The 15,823-nt window shown below is 44.5% G+C and overlaps 1 protein-coding gene across 3 annotated transcripts in view; it reads right to left on the bottom strand.

Moving 5' to 3' along the window:
* The window catches only part of arfgef1 (ADP-ribosylation factor guanine nucleotide-exchange factor 1 (brefeldin A-inhibited)), a 45,096-nt gene that overhangs the window by 19,543 nt on the left and 9,730 nt on the right, over positions 1–15,823 (bottom strand). For 2 of the 3 annotated variants that reach the window (XM_031849922.1, XM_031849923.1), the window contains exons 2-10: positions 10,350–10,380; positions 7,701–7,863; positions 7,406–7,552; positions 6,512–6,691; positions 5,994–6,047; positions 3,455–3,833; positions 2,628–2,753; positions 1,361–1,602; positions 787–920 (exon numbers count right to left, since the gene is read on the bottom strand). In XM_031849922.1, coding sequence (XP_031705782.1) covers positions 787–920; positions 1,361–1,602; positions 2,628–2,753; positions 3,455–3,833; positions 5,994–6,047; positions 6,512–6,691; positions 7,406–7,552; positions 7,701–7,863; positions 10,350–10,380 — 1,456 coding nt within the window. The remainder of the gene's footprint in view (positions 1–786; positions 921–1,360; positions 1,603–2,627; positions 2,754–3,454; positions 3,834–5,993; positions 6,048–6,511; positions 6,692–7,405; positions 7,553–7,700; positions 7,864–10,349; positions 10,381–15,823) is intronic. The other variant, XM_031849924.1, reaches the window with a different exon arrangement.

Below are 15,823 nucleotides of genomic sequence, written 5' to 3'. Positions count from 1 at the left end.
CACACACACACACACACACACACACACACACACACACACACACACACCCAGCTCTCTTGCATTCACTTTCCAACGCTATTGAAGATTTGAAAAGATTAGATAAATAAAAAGTAAACAAATATAAAATTCGCGCCACAGACACTGTGAATCGAGTTATACACAGAAACCAGATACAGGAAATCCTGTTTCACAAAAGCTACTGCTATCAGGACGAGCCAATCGGATGCCTCTATTTTGGCAAACCAGAGCATGGTCAGAAGTAATATTGAACGACGGCAGATTATTTTCCTCCTTTCTGGTGCTTTGAAAAAGGGGAAACAGTTCAAGAGGGGATTCATGAAAGCAGGAAGTGATTCAGAAAAATCTGGGCGATGCCTCATTGTCTCCTTCGTCAGCATTTATCAAAACACTACAGTTATTACTGGAGCAATCCTCGTCTTAAACCATGACTCACGACCTTTCTTATACCCAACACTGAATAATAACCAAGGGAATACAGGAAGTCTTTCACAGGGGCTCCACTAACGGTCGAACATAATACTAATCGGCCATTTACAAACATGACCTTCAACTATTTGTTCATTTAGGAGCAAAAGCTTGAAAATATCCGTGACTGACGTTAATTCTAAGCCAGACTACCGCCTGCTTCTATACCCTCTCATTAGAATTATTCTATCTCTCACTTTTTGTACACAATGATTATTTCATTTGGCTGAAATGAAAAAAAGAAAAGAGCTGATAACACCGTAATCCCATTGTTGCACACTACATGTAATGAATTCTTACTTGGGATCGGGTGGTCCATCTGACAGCGGTTTCATCGACAGCTTGCAGAGCGAGCGGAAGACGAGGAAGGCATCTTTCTGGAGGATGTGGGAGAATTTTGCACCTGGCGGCTGTCCCGGCGCTGCTCCCGACTCCTACAGAGAAACAAAAACAGTAAACTCAGTGTGCAGTTAGCAACATCTTCTTTCACCGAGTCTCAGCCCACTAAAGGTAAGAAGTGTGTGAATAAAAGCCTCCGAGTCTATTAGATTTGTTTAACGTTGATTACAGAGGAGTGCAATCAATTATGATCGGGGACTTCTCATACAGCTGGAAAGAATTTAGTGGTCCTCACAGTGCAAGTGTTGACAGTCTTTTTCATTATTTTGTCTTTTGATTAAATCAAGTACTTTATTTTGCTCTGACTCTCCACCAGTACAGCTCTTCAGCAGGGCCAAAATGTTACATCATAAACAAAGTTAAACATTTTTAAAAACGAGCCAACAATCATAACACGTAAAAAAAATGTAACCAGTAGATTTTACTTTGACTTGAACTTATAACAAAAATGTAATAACTGTGGTCCGTCCTCAACCTGAGTGTCAGTGGACGAGAGAGACAGTCTGTCATCAGGCAGCGAGGGGGTGAAGCTGGCAGAAATCGGCGTGCCGGGGATGCCGTTGGCGTGGACGTGCTCGCTGTCGCTACCCAGGGTGCCCTCGTCCTCCAGGGAGCTCTGGGTGCCCTCTATCACCGCTTCAGCCGGGTCCGACTCCGCCGGCTCGCTGCCAGACTCCTTAGTGTCAGAGCAGAGGTTCGTGGGGTCCAAGCAGTGTCCTGTGGTGACGATAGAGCAGGTGAGGAGATGGACAGGGGTGACACCTGGATCTCTATTCTCGATACCTTGAAACATCCTCCACCGGGAATCAGGACTACGCGTTTCATAACCGACACGGCGGCATTAAACTCTCAGACCTAAATCTGGGGTTAATCATGATGTTCTGGTCAAGTACAAGGAGAGAAAATGGCAACAACACATTGGTGAACAGCATGTTGAACAGCATCTAAGAGAGTTTTCAGGATACTAGAGTGCATTTCTGCTCTTCCTGACCATTAAAGCTTGTTTGTAAAACTGCAGCTCAAGGGTAAAAGTGTACTTGAAAAAAGGAAGCCAAAGCACTATTCTTTTGTGTGTATGAATTAATGACGCTTCTTTTAACTTTTGCACACAAAGACAGAGTGCTTTGCCTTCTTTTTATCAGCATCTATGGGAAGTTCAGGGAGCTTGACATTACCAAAAATTATAGCGTAGCTTCCCAGTAACTTATTTCTCAGCAGAAGGTGAAGAGACTTTTGACTTCAGACACATTTTGTTCCCACCGAGGTGCTTGTTATCTATTAAATAGGGACACCGGCCTGGAAGCATAGTCCGCCTGTCACCCGAGGTGTCACCTTGACTAATGCATTCACTGATTCCACAGAGCATTCTGCTGGTTAAATTTGCAAGGGTCAGTTTTGCATTAAAACAAAATCTCCCACTCACAAAAAACGGTGCAAATTTGCACAGGTATTTAGTGGGGGAGAGCAAATCCACATAACCTGTATTCTATAGCAAACAAAGGGTGAGCAAACTGAAAAGGGCTCATAGGAGGTGCTGCTATAATGCACCATGACAAACACACACACTTGACAGATGCACTAGTGTGGGGTTGTACAAGTAATCCTCTTCTTTTGTCCGTGTGGCCTCTACACCATTAGTAACCCCAATGTGCTTATGAATAAAAAGAGTTTCGGACACTCTCAGAGAATAATAAGTTGAATTTTTCATATATATTTTTTATTGCATACAGAATACATCTCACCTCCTGCAACCGTATTGACCACCTCCTGCAAAATACTCTGCACGATTTCCTGGGCTTTTTCTTCATAGTTTGGCGTCTCCTCTTCCTCCTCCTCACCTGCCTCTGGATTCTGCTGGGCTACTGCATCTGAACAGCACACACACACACACACACACAAAAAAAATAAAAAATAAATCCTCTTCGTTGACTAAAAGGCACAGAGGGCGATCAACTCATCCGTTCAGCTATAAGCATAGTGCATTCTGGTGCCAGCATCCATAAAGCTACAACGTCAGTGATTATTTTTAATCCTTGCTCTTCATATTTATTCGACACCGGCTCTCTCAGTGAATGAATGAGCCATTGTAGCTCTGGATGAGCTATCAAATGTTGGCAAAAAGTAAACACTGGTTCTGGAGGCTTTTCTTTTCTGTTAATGAAATTGCACAGAATGTCAACAGTGAAGGCTTTCATCGAGCACATTCACAAGATGATTTTAATCACCAAACACAACCAGCCCAGAATGTAGATAAAGATCAAGAAATATGAAATGATTAATATATGTGATCTGAAACATTTCTCTGGCTGTTTATGTGTGTATGGAACCCTAATTAGCTTAAAGTAAATAGCATTTGTCTTGTGTCTTCTGAATATTTACATTTTTTTACTTGTAAAAACCTGATATTGGGGAAGAACATAGTGTAACATGTGGAGGGTCAATTCCAAACCAACTGTTATTATCGTACTTTTATCTTTTATGGTAGATAAAAGGAGAACAACAAAGGGAAATCATGATACAGTTTATAAGAATATAGGACAATAAAATAATTCCATGTACGCAGTCTTACTCTGTGCTGCTGCTGTGGCTTGATCTGCCTCAGTCTGTTCATTTTCAGCCACGCAGAAATCCGAACCATTTTCTGGATCTGGGCTCTCGTAGGCGGACCCCTGCTCTCCCTGCTCCTCCTGCTCCCTCGGCTCCTCCTGCTCCCCAGACACAGACCTGCTGCTGCCCTCCTCCGGGGCCGGTGTCGACGGGGTGGACGGGGTGGATGGGATGGTGACACCGGGAGTTGGAGGGGTGACGGCCCCGTTGGCCTCCTGGGACAGACCCTTGTCCGGCGGGTGGATGTGAGCCTGGAGCTGGGGGGAGTCTGGCTCGGTGTGCTGGGTAACCGGGGAGTGCTGCCGGTGCCGCTCTCTCTCCAGCTGCTTTGCTTCCTGTAGCTGTGAGGGGCGGACACACACACACACACACACACACACACACACACACACACAAACACACACACACACACACAAACAAAATAATACAAAAACAAAAACACACATACAAGGACGATATGCACAAAGAACAGCAGCATTCACAGAATAGGCACATGCAACACACACACACAGACACAAACACACACACAGAAAAAGACAGGTTAAGATTATGTAAACAAACTTATAACAGCAGTTACAAGTTTAGATTCGCTGAGGGCTCACTGAACCCAAAGCCACAACACTCCCAGATGTCAAAGCAGAGAGCAAAGAAAACACTTCTCATATTCTTTTCTGACATCTACAGTGTGTAAAGCATACATTTAGATGCATGTTCTTGGAAATGTATATGAAAATGCACTCGCTGAGAAGAAGTAGGACATGCTTCTAAAACAGCGATGAGACAAACTTTGTGGAATCGATTCATGCTGGCTGGTGTGAACTGGGGCTATTTCAGTCGGCTGGTGGCAGAAGGTGTTTCAGATGGCAAATGGCTCATACAGCCATGACCTGGCTTGATGCGTCATGCCTGACATGTATCGCTGCTTCTGATACGGAGTGCTGGAAAGTGTGGCTATGCTTTAGCTGGGCAGGTCATGAGCTAAAAGTGGGTCACAAGGCATTTGCACACGGTTGTGGCAAGAATATGTGATGCGAGTGTGTTATTTCAGATAATAGATTGCATCAAGGCAGAGGTGAAGTTTGGCATCTCTACTGCCGATCTCAGAGGGGGGGGGGGGGGGGAAGTAACTTATGTGCACAGTTCAACACCGATACAAGTGCCAAAGACAAGAGAGCAAACAATTACAAGCAGTGGAAGTTCTCTCAGCCAAGCTCAATCAAAAACAGCCCATGGTGCATGTTCAATCCAAGTGCTTTTGTAGAATTGTTGGGCATAAAAAAAATACAAATCATAGCCTTGAGGGACTTGAAGAGGAAAAAGCACAGTGACTTAAGAGATGTATGGGTTACAGATGGAAATATAAACAGCGTGACACAATTACAAAACAGGGGTGATAGATGGCGATTCTTCTATTTGACTAGCTTTTTAATTAATAACTGTAATTAGCAGTATACATCTGCCAAGCGCAGGGACACTGGGGGGTGTCAGTATTCTGTCTCATCACCCTTTCTAGCCACAAGTCACAATTATACAATCTGCTTTATACACAAGTTATATTATACAAGTTTTGTTTCTCAAACAAGGCATACCAAAAAATAAACTGCATTTCACACCTACTTTGTACACAAACTCCTTTTTTATCAAACCCCCTTGTGTCTTGTTTTCAAAAATACACTTCCGGAAGCTGTTGACCGCTAATTAAAAGGAGACCGCTGCTATTGTGACATTTTAAACGTAAGCAACTCAATTCAATGACGCACATTCCGAGTGAAGCAATTAGTATTGAAAATGAGAAACGGTAACGAGGTCAGACAACGCACCTAAGCTGGAGGGGACAGGCAAGGCAGCGCAAACAAACTAAGCTCATTATTTAAATGCCACCTCAGTCGGATAGTGAAGGCTGAGTCTGTGTGAGAGTGAGCCAGACAAACACTGTGTGTGTGTGTGTGTGTGTGTGTGATCATACCATGCTGAGCTGCAGTCAGGAGGATACATCTACACACAAACACAGAGAGCGGATCTCCCTGTGCAGCAGCACAACACTACACAGGCGGTGACAACACAATAATAGGCCTCAGAGTCGGCCTTGTCTCTCCATCTCTACCCCCTGACTGCTTCTTTATATTTCTCCGTCTGACTCAATACCAGTCGCTCATTGTTTTAAAAGAACAAAACAAAACAAAAAAGCTGTCAGGAAGGAGACAGGCACAAACGTTTACCACGCTCAGGTGTGAGTGTGAGCTAAAATGTAAGTTGGGGCGGGAAAAAGCGTGATGATTTGTAGGCAAGTCCACAAAAAAAAAAGCCACAGCACAAGCATATGGTGGAAGAAGTACACAGCATACCTGCTCCTGTGCAGTGTCGGAGCAAAAAAAAGGAAGAGAACGAATGAGTGCATGAACGAATGAGGGGGGGGGGGGGGGGAAAGCGCAAACACAGACACACAGAGAAGAGTTTGAGAGTTCTGATCAGGCAAGTCACGGCAGTCCTGCACGCTTTACCTGGCGGTCACGCTTTCTGGAGGCCAGAGACCAAGATAGCTTGTGATTTGTAAGCTATGTGTCCAAAAGGAAGGGTGGGAGGCAGGTGAGGAGGGGGAAAAGTGTCATTCAAAAAGAAAAAGATGACATTAGAGCAAGCTTTTTTGTTTTTTACCTAAAATCGTCCCTCTGGACACAAAGCAAACAGTAGACTTTAATGAAATCAGGATTAGGTGGTTTGAGTAAACCATCAAGCAGAAAGCTTTCCCACACAATATAATGTCTTTCATTATATTATCCGATATCATATAATCATTAATCCGAAATGACCCCATGCCGGTTTTACATACTTTTAATTGGTTGCAGCATCTTTAAACTGCAACTAGATATTTTTTAATCGAAAATTTGGCTGTTGTTAGTCAAACTTCATCAGACAATGGCTCAAGGGAGGAGTTGCCCTCTCTCTCACTTGTGTGTGTCTTTCTACACAAACAGGTTTATGTGTCACGAGTGAATTCTTTCCACAGGGTCGGACATACTGCTTGATTCTCCATGCGCGCGAAGATGACGTTGAGCATCTGTGTGAGCGTGGCCTTGGCCGTGGTCTGGTTGATGAGGTTCTTGCTGGCCAGGTAGATGTTGTAACAGGTGCGGACGGCCTGCAGCACGGTGCCCTCGTGGATTTCTATGTGCTGGGAAGTCACCGCTGTCAGCAGCGCCTGGACGGACAGAAGGGAAGACAGAAGGTGTCAAAGTGGCAGAGACGGGTTGAGATGAAAAGAGTATATTGTAGAAGGAATTACTATGTTTGATAATAGGTCCGTGCAGAGAGGCCTGTGATTGGTTGAAGGTACCGTCTATAGAGCAGAATACATTTAAAAACATAATTTCTAACTTATATTATGTTACTTCACATACGCGTTCCTCAGGTTTTTCTGATGGGCCTTGGGAACGTTTTAACATGTAAAAATATGTCTCTAAGGCCTTTTTCACACGAGTGCTTCACTCCATAACAGCTTTTTATATATATATATATATATATATATATATATATATATATATATGTAAAAATACTACAACTACTGCAAATAGTCTTGGTGGAGAATGGGTACAGTGTCTTCAAAGTACTGCATTCTCCACTTCACACTTTAATTACCTCGTTAAGGCTCATCTCCAAATAAATGATCACATTTATAACATAATTACACATCTACTAAATGAGTCTTTTCAAAAAGACTTATTGATTCAACACAAATGTAATTCTCGTCTTACAAAGCAGCTACTCATAATGTTGTGAACGACAGTATATCAAAGTGATACAAAGACACGTCGATCTGCTTTTCTGAATTATTATTGCGATGGCGAGTCAAAGCGTCCCAAAGTCTCTGTGTATTGAACCGTTGATGTTTCGGTGGACGAGGACAGCGGCACACCTTAATGATCTGTAGTTGCACGCCCTCATCCGTCTGCGGCCCTTGGAAACAAGCGCAGATGGTCTCGATGATCCTGTCGATGAGCTTCTTGCCCGGGGCTGTGTTGTCTGGGGCGCTGCCCGTCAGGTGGCCGTACGCTATCAGCTTCTACAAGGCAGAAAGACGTGTGCAAAGAAGCACACAAACACACAAATATGACTTGCAAGGCTCTTTTTTTGTCGACTTAGTTCAGGTAGCCGTGAGATCTCAGAGGAAACATTTAGAGATCGGCAGTCCAACGTGTCCTGCCACTGACCTGTAAACAGTCGAGCGAGGTGATGACGATGCGGGGACATTTGGACTGACATGCCAGCTCAAACGGCAAGAAGTACTTGTCGGCTTCGATGAAGTTGGTCTTTGATTTGATTGGCGGTAAAGTGCTGGAACCCGATTTGCCTTCTCCACTGGGCGGACTAGGACTAGGACACAGAACAAAATGAGATGAGATGAACACAGCGATCACGCAGTCCAGTCAGTCAGCTGGAGCCACTAGAAACTCACTTACACAGTGAGTGTAAAGATTGGCGTGTTTCAACAACCTCTAATGTCTTACCCTGCATCCTGTTCCTCTGGGAAAATGCAGAGTAACAAAATCTTTATTACACTGAATTCAATGTAGTGCCTGACTGCTTCAACTGCCTCACGTGGTCTCTCGTAGGGAGGGGTACTAATCCCGGAGGGTTACTATTCAGGCTTTGCCATGTGTTCACGCTGACACAGCATCTCCTGGTCTTACATCAAACGATAGACACTTTTTTTTCTGAATTTTTTAAGACCAGAGACACAGACATAAAATATGGACCACTGCTCTCAGCAGCCCTGTGTCTACGGCATTCCCCAAGCACAGCCACCACACCCAGACTGCACTAGCTGGAATAAGAGAAGAACAGAGGGAGGGAGGGAGGGAGAGGACAAACGAGGGCGGGAGGGAGGGAGATAGAGAAGGAGGGGTTGCATTGTTTATCTCTTGGCAATAGAAAAGGATGACTTCGGCTCCTTTCAGAGGGACGACCTCACCCAGTATAGAGAGGAAGGATGAAGTGCCTTGTAAAGGACGGGGAGAGGAAAAACAGGCATGGAGTAGCACGAATTAAAGAGGAATTAGAGTGAGATCAAGAGAGGAAGAGAGAAGAGCTAAGTAAAGGAAGGGAACAAAAACAATATTACGAGAGCTATCTGAAAACAGAAGAGGAAACAAGCATCGAGTACCGCCGGTTAAAGAGGAAACACTGCAGTGCAAATATAAACACAGACATTTAGAAGAAAGAAAAATATCTGTATTACAGCCTTCTCAGCATTTTCAAAACCTTTTTGGACAACAACATCAAAGTGGAGCTGTGATTGAGCTCATCTGTGCGGTCTGACCCAGTCTCCATCGCTCTCAGCTGTCGTGTGTCTGCGGGGAGCTCTTCTTCTCCTCCGGCTTATTCCTGGACTCCCTGCTTAACGTCAGCTGGCCTGCTCCCTCCCTTATAATCACACCAACGTCACACTTAGCCTGCTTAATAAACATAATATGGCCATTAACTGCGCTTTAGTCAGACGAGTAACGGTCTACATCAAAGACTCCCCGCTGCCACAGCGGGGCGCTTCACTTACAGCTTAGCAGCACCTATTTTGTCACCAGATTTGTATGCGAGTAAGTCAATAGAATATCAATAACATGATGTGATTAAATGTTAAATATTTGGCGTTAGCAATATTGACGTGAGCAAGCGTGACCCCGTCTCCACTCAAGGCACCCTTACTCCGGAGCTTTCAACAGCGCTGCATTGTGCCGACTTCTTCGAAGCCGTTGAAGTTTGATCTAGTTGCCGTTGAAAGAAATAATTCTGTATTTGTACTTCGGATGTGTGCGTATTTGCTTTGTTCCCAACAGTAAGCCGAGGAGATCAATTACCACCTGGAGTCTCCGCTGGTTGCCTGGCAACCTCACAGCGGCGATAAGACTCCAGGAAGTCACAGCGCCCGGTGGCAAAAGTCCAGCACATAGTCCGCCCCAAAACACCCCGATGTGTCCTCTTTACACTTGGTCTAAGTCTATATATCAATATCTAAATGTAAAATATCACAGCATGTAACCTGACAATATCGCTCAGTGCCATCTGACCATTGTATCTACTGTACAAACAGATCTATGATATCAAGATGTATTATTCCAGAGTGATATCAAATGACATATCCTGAGACAGATATCGCCCATCACTGTTGAGATTTCCTTGTTAAATCTCGCCTCGTCAGCGACTGTGCTACAGAATACGTACACAAAGGGAAACAATTTGAATAGGACTGCAAGCTGAGCGTTGTAAAGTGCCTGAGATGAATCCGAAAGCAGCGGCGTTGGTGCGAGGTTGGGTGTGGCTGGCTGCTCACAGCTTCCACGTCTATCTGTCTTTGATCTAGCGGCCCTAACCGCAAGGGTTAACATTCGGATGAAGTTGGTGACTGCCTGGTAATGCTAATTTGGGAGTGAGTGGAAAAGCTGGAGAGAGATAACGGGCGGTGAATATGGAGGGAGGGAGGAGGGAGGGGACAGTGTGGGACACGTTATTTGGCAGCCCACACACGAGCCCACCAAACGTGCACACATACACGGACTCTCAAAAACAAGTCCAGCATTAGGCAGGGGTTCGTAAGGAAAGCCATTAATGAGAAGACAAGGGCCAGGCAGAAGGACACAAACAAAAACACACTAGAGGCTGCGCACGCACACACACACACACACACACACGCACACACGCACACAGTTCTAATCCCCTTTACTAGTCTGAACACAGGAGAAAGCACAGAGAGGCTTGCAGTCGAGCTGTGAATGTTACAGTGACTGAACAAGCAGAAAGAGAGACGAAACCAATTAAATGACCCTCAATGCCATATTGTGGTACGTAATTAATCAACTGCTTACCTTAATTTTTCTGATTCCTCTTTGATTTCCTCTGAAAAGAGGAAAAAAAGAAAGATGTTAAATTAGTCAAGTAAGAGCCTTGGGGAATGTAAAGTCTGCAGTGTTTTATTCAGTTTATGACACCGTTGGGAGTCGAGCACGTATCGGGCATGGCAGCACAAAGCACGAGACTTCTTTATGAAGGACGGGTTTCAGAAAATCTTCTCAGCACATCAAATCAGACGATGTTTTCCGGAGCCTTTCAGGAAGCTGAAGCTGTGCTTGTGTGTGTGTATGTGTGGCCACCAATTCCCCTCCCAGAGGATTTAGGCTACACACTGTGCTGACACTTACAGTACATGTAACTGCACATATCTGACATGTATTGTACTCTCGATGCAAGAAAAGAGCGAGTTCTCACACACACTTGAGTTAAAAGTATTCAATAAGAAAAATCAGTGCAGTTGTTGCCTGATTTTCATTACGTCTTCATGGCGATGGTCTTGTAGAAAGGAGCGCAGAAAGGAGCTAATGGGCTAATGTATTGCCTCAGCTGCAGCTGGGCCCCCCCAAAAAAAATGTAATCATTATTCACTCTGCACTGCGTCTGTGAGCCAGGCCAACACTTGTGTTTATTTCACAGATCTAGAGGCATGAAAGCAGTTGAACTTGCTGAGCACTGGCACAGAAGAGCCCGTAAACACAGAGGGAGGCATGAGTGAGATAGAGAGAGAGCCGAATAGAGGCCAGTTGGTAGTAGACATTAAAAGGAGGCCTTCAATGAGGAAGCTTTTTAAAAACACAGCAGCAAACCGGCAAAGTCCTCACAGAATCCCACCCGTCTGTGATGGTTGGGAAAAAAAACACCAGTAATGCAATGACAGCCCAATTATTTCACTGCTGGAAGCCGAACAGTCCTCTCAAAGAAATCCACTTGGCGAGAATATTTAGCGCTCGACACTCGGTGGAATTGCATTAAGGCTGGTTTCAAACATGTTATACTGTACTACCCCGTGAGGGGGGCTAATCTATACATCTGTTACATACATGCAGTCCCTGTGTGGATCCAAACCCAACATGAAATCCGATCACATGTCATCTTTTCATGTCGTTATTCGGAGACAGACTGAGTGGGATCGTGGAGCCTTGACCCAAGTCTGTGTGTTTTCAACTGCCTTCAATGCCTTGTATACACAGACTACTGTAATGACGCGTCTTACTCTTTAATCAGGCTGTTGATTCTTTTTTAAATTCCCCAGAGCCCAAGGCAAGATGTGCAGCATTCAATCCAAGATGAATGGAAGTTCTGGCTCAGTATGAAGCCTCAGATTTAACAGATATAGAAGTGGATGAGCTGAGCGATACCAGGCACCGACAATGCACTTGTCATAATGATGACAGCTTTCTCATTTTAGCTTTGATCTTTTGATTTCTATTGTAGGGACATTTTTGAAAAACCTCTCATTATATTGTGTTTATTTAATGCGCTTTCTTCCCGATCACACCATCGCAACCGTCTCACCGCACATTTGTTTTCTTTCCGGGTAAAAGCTGGCACTTAAAGCCTTATTTGTATGTAAAAGTTTTGGTTCCTGAGTGGGAAGCGTTGACTTAAACATCAAGTGCATATTAACTACTTTTACTGCTTCTTTTTTATCCTGAACATACATGTATGACCTGCACCAAATACATTGTTCAAAGACATTTGTTTCATCACTACGACTGCAAAGGATTATTTCTAATATCAATTAACCTGCGACTGCTTTGAGATTATTCCATAAAATGTGAAATCTTCAAATTACTCGTTTTGTCTGCCCAATAGTCCAAAACTCAAGCAGTATTTAATTTACAATGATACCAAACAGAGAAGATCTGTAAAAATTTCATATTTCAGCACGTTTTGCGTTTTTGCTTAATAAATTACCGCCGCAATTAATCATTTATTATCAGAATTGTTGTCGATTCATTTTCTGTTGATGGACTTATTAATGAATCGACTACTTGTGTCAGCGCTAATTATCATGAATACTGCAATATGAGCTCATGAATATTCATGAATACGATCTTCTTGCTCCGTGTATTCCCTTCAAACTTTGAAATCCTTGACAACCAATCAGCACAGTTCGTTGGGGATAACAATCGGCCCGTTCTGACCTCTTATCTCTACCAGACAAAGGCCGACATCACAGAGCTGGACCCGAGAGAAAGCCAAAGCAATATACAGTGAAAGAAACCGCTGTGTGTCCGTCTCTCCCCTGCTCTGCTTAGTCCATGATACAGAAGTTACAGCAGCACTCTAGAAGTCTCTTTACCAGGATATGTGAAGTTACAAACATGCACTGACCCCAGGCTATTACGCTTTTAATATCAGCTTTGCTTCAAATGATTTCTGAAGCCCAGGGTTATCAGATTTATGCAAATACACACACACACACACACACACACACACACACACACACACACACACACACACACACACACACACACACACACACACACACACACACACACACACACACACGTCAAAACAAGAAGACATGCAGGTGAGCACACGAGCAGCCAGTTTGTTTGGAGGGGCGGGGATTGTCATGTTGTCTGTAAGTAACCATCAGATAATTAGCGTGGTGTGTCGGGAGTGTTGATGAGGAATTGTCAACCGAAGGATGTGAACGGTGAAACCATGGCAACGGCGGGTGGTGTTGGTGATGAGAAAGAACAGATATGTGCTGGAGGCTCCTGGGACTTAAAGCTGTGAAGTCACATGTGATCCACCAGCTACCGGTTTCAAAACAAACAGTTAGAGTGCTGACATATGCCGGCAGCCAGCCGAGTGGGACTGACACACACACACACACACACACACACACAATTATTTATTAAGTTAAATCTCATTTTTATCAATTTTGAGCCATGATATGATCAGAACACATGCAGCAATGACTGAACCGAGAGAAAACTGAATACAAGCATTAAAGTCTGCATTTGCCTCGGCGCACACAGGGAGACGCCTCCCAAAATGGCTCATCATAGTCTGATCAGCTGCCCAAAAATAAAGCAAACACTGGATACAAACTAAAAGAATATTTTACTGGTGGGAGAAAAGTTAAATTAAGTTTAAATTGAAATAAAAGAATATTTCTGGTGTTCTGTGGTATTCTGGTTAGTAGCTGTTAAAGTAGTTTAGAACTTCTTCTGTACACGCTATGAGGCCAGAAATGGCAGCCTTTTGTCACTTATTAACCCAACCCCCCTCTGCCTCTACCTCTGCTCTGCAGCAGTCATACCAAGTACTGCTGACCTTGAAGGCGCCGTGTTCTGTGTCCTGGTTTATCTGATGCCAGGACCCACAGTATAAACAAAGCACAACAGCAGCAGCAGCAGCAGCAGTTCAGTGTAGTGGGCAAAACAGTGAGGCGATGCAGATGAAACTTTGAAAGTGTGAAACTGACACTTGAGAAACTCCCACAAAGCCCAAAATTGGTGTATTTGTTGCATCAACATCCATCTCCACTCATCCATTATTCTCCTATTACATCAACAAATACGTATTTTCCAAGAAGTCAAAACTATTTTGTGGAAAATACCACAGTGAAAAAATAAAAGCACAATAAGGTCAATCCCTCCACTTGTTTGAACTGACCAGAGCCACCCTGCTCTCCTGTGAGCTACAGCCCAGACTTCAATAGAAAGCCTTTGACAGCTCCATAATGTATGAGAGCAGCCTGCTATGGGGTCAATCACCGCCACCATTTCGCTCATCTTCAAAAGGTACCCCCCGCTCTCTTACACTGACTTTCACCCAGATATTAACAGTAGATGCATTAATAGTAGAGTATTTAGGCCTACATGTAACTTTTCTTTCATCATCAAGAAATAAGTGAGTCAAAAACGTGTATGAATTTCCCATTTCCCTGCTGTATTATTGCATTGGCCTACTGCCTCTCGTACTTCAGAAGCAGTGTCCACAAAGGCACGTTAACCAGTCCAGTCCTGACCAGATACGGTGCAAATGAGAGCCTTTCTCACTGTGGTTTGAGTTTGCACTACTGAGTCCCATATACCCCGAGGTTGTCAGCTATTCAAAGGCCCCCCTAGAAAGCTGCCTCTAAGCTGGGGGAGAAGGTCAGTCAAAACCTGGCGAATCATTTCTCCACTCCTGCTCTCGGGAGTGACTGCACTGCACGCCTGGATAAAGGCGAGAGTGGGCACAGGGAGATTTGGGAGGAATAGGAAGTGCACAAAAAATAGACACGCATGAATGCAGCCGGGTGTAGGCACACGCGCAAGTCAGGTACACCTCCCCACCGTCAAACGGTGTTGTAACACCAACAGTATTAATGGCCTTTGTCCTCCTGATGGGGGAAATAAAAACACTTCCTCAATTTCAGAAACCCTGGCTAGTCTTGATACCATGACACACAAAGTCGCTGAGTCAATGCTTCCAACCATTATGCCATGATTAATTCATGAAACATATCCTTGTTTATTATTGGATACCTCTCCATGTCTAGCAAAGACATGCACTGCACACACATCCCTATGGATCAGCCTTGTGATGTGGCAGGCATATTAAAGCTAGTATAGCCTGGGTCCCTCAGCACAACAGACCCAGAGTCTGATACACGACACCAGGCCCTCTGTGAAAAACACATGACACGATGACGACGTCGAGACAAAAGCTTCAGCACCTCAGCCCGAAGTCAGCTCACGCAAAACAAGCAAATGCCACCGCTGTCGGCTGTGATGTCGCACTCGGGGAAAATAAACAGCGTGGCACGCGTTGTGATCAGCACTGTGCATGAAGACTGCGGGCCGTATGACAGCTACCGAGGATAGGGTAGCTGTTATTTTGAGAGGAAGGCACGGCGACCTCACAGCTTCAGGTGACGGTGTCGGATCGAGGTGCCGGGATGGACGCGGGCCTGACGTAGACGACCTAACACTCCGCCGCTGAGCTTGACAGTCAGTGAGAGACAGGTTTCTGCAGTGTTTTACATGATACATGTTTGAAAAGGGGCTTATCAGTGATCCCTTCAATCACACCTTACACTGAGCTACAGCAAAAGCCGACCACGGCTTGGATAACAACTGCACAATGGCGTAGTCAGCCTCTTAGGCATGCAAATATGCAGCTGTAACAGATAAGGCTGATGAATCAGCATAGGGGAAGTATTTGGCAAACCCTGGGCCAAAGGTTAGAGGCAGGGTTGCCGCATTAAATCCGTGGAATATCTGGAGGAAAATCTAAGCCGAGTGATTGAGGAATGTGCTCCCCTCATTGAGCAACCACTACCAAAATCCCTGGAGCGTTGAAGCTTACAACCTAATGCTTCAAACAAGGGTTAAAGCGTGTGGAGGACAGCAAACAATGTTGCTAAAAGATGTGCATATTCGTTAAACTTTCACTGAATAACCAAATGCTACAGAGAGGCTAAAACTACACCGTGATTGCTAGGGGGGGGGTGGGTGGGAGTGATCTGTATGAAGAGATCGGA

The sequence above is a fragment of the Anarrhichthys ocellatus genome, unplaced genomic scaffold, assembly GCF_004355925.1.
Source record: "Anarrhichthys ocellatus isolate YVR2014 unplaced genomic scaffold, GSC_Weel_1.0 scaffold10, whole genome shotgun sequence".
Taxonomy (NCBI): Eukaryota; Metazoa; Chordata; class Actinopteri; order Perciformes; family Anarhichadidae; genus Anarrhichthys; species Anarrhichthys ocellatus.
Note: the sequence above shows the minus strand (reverse complement) of the source record. Positions and strands in the feature narration are given on the sequence as shown.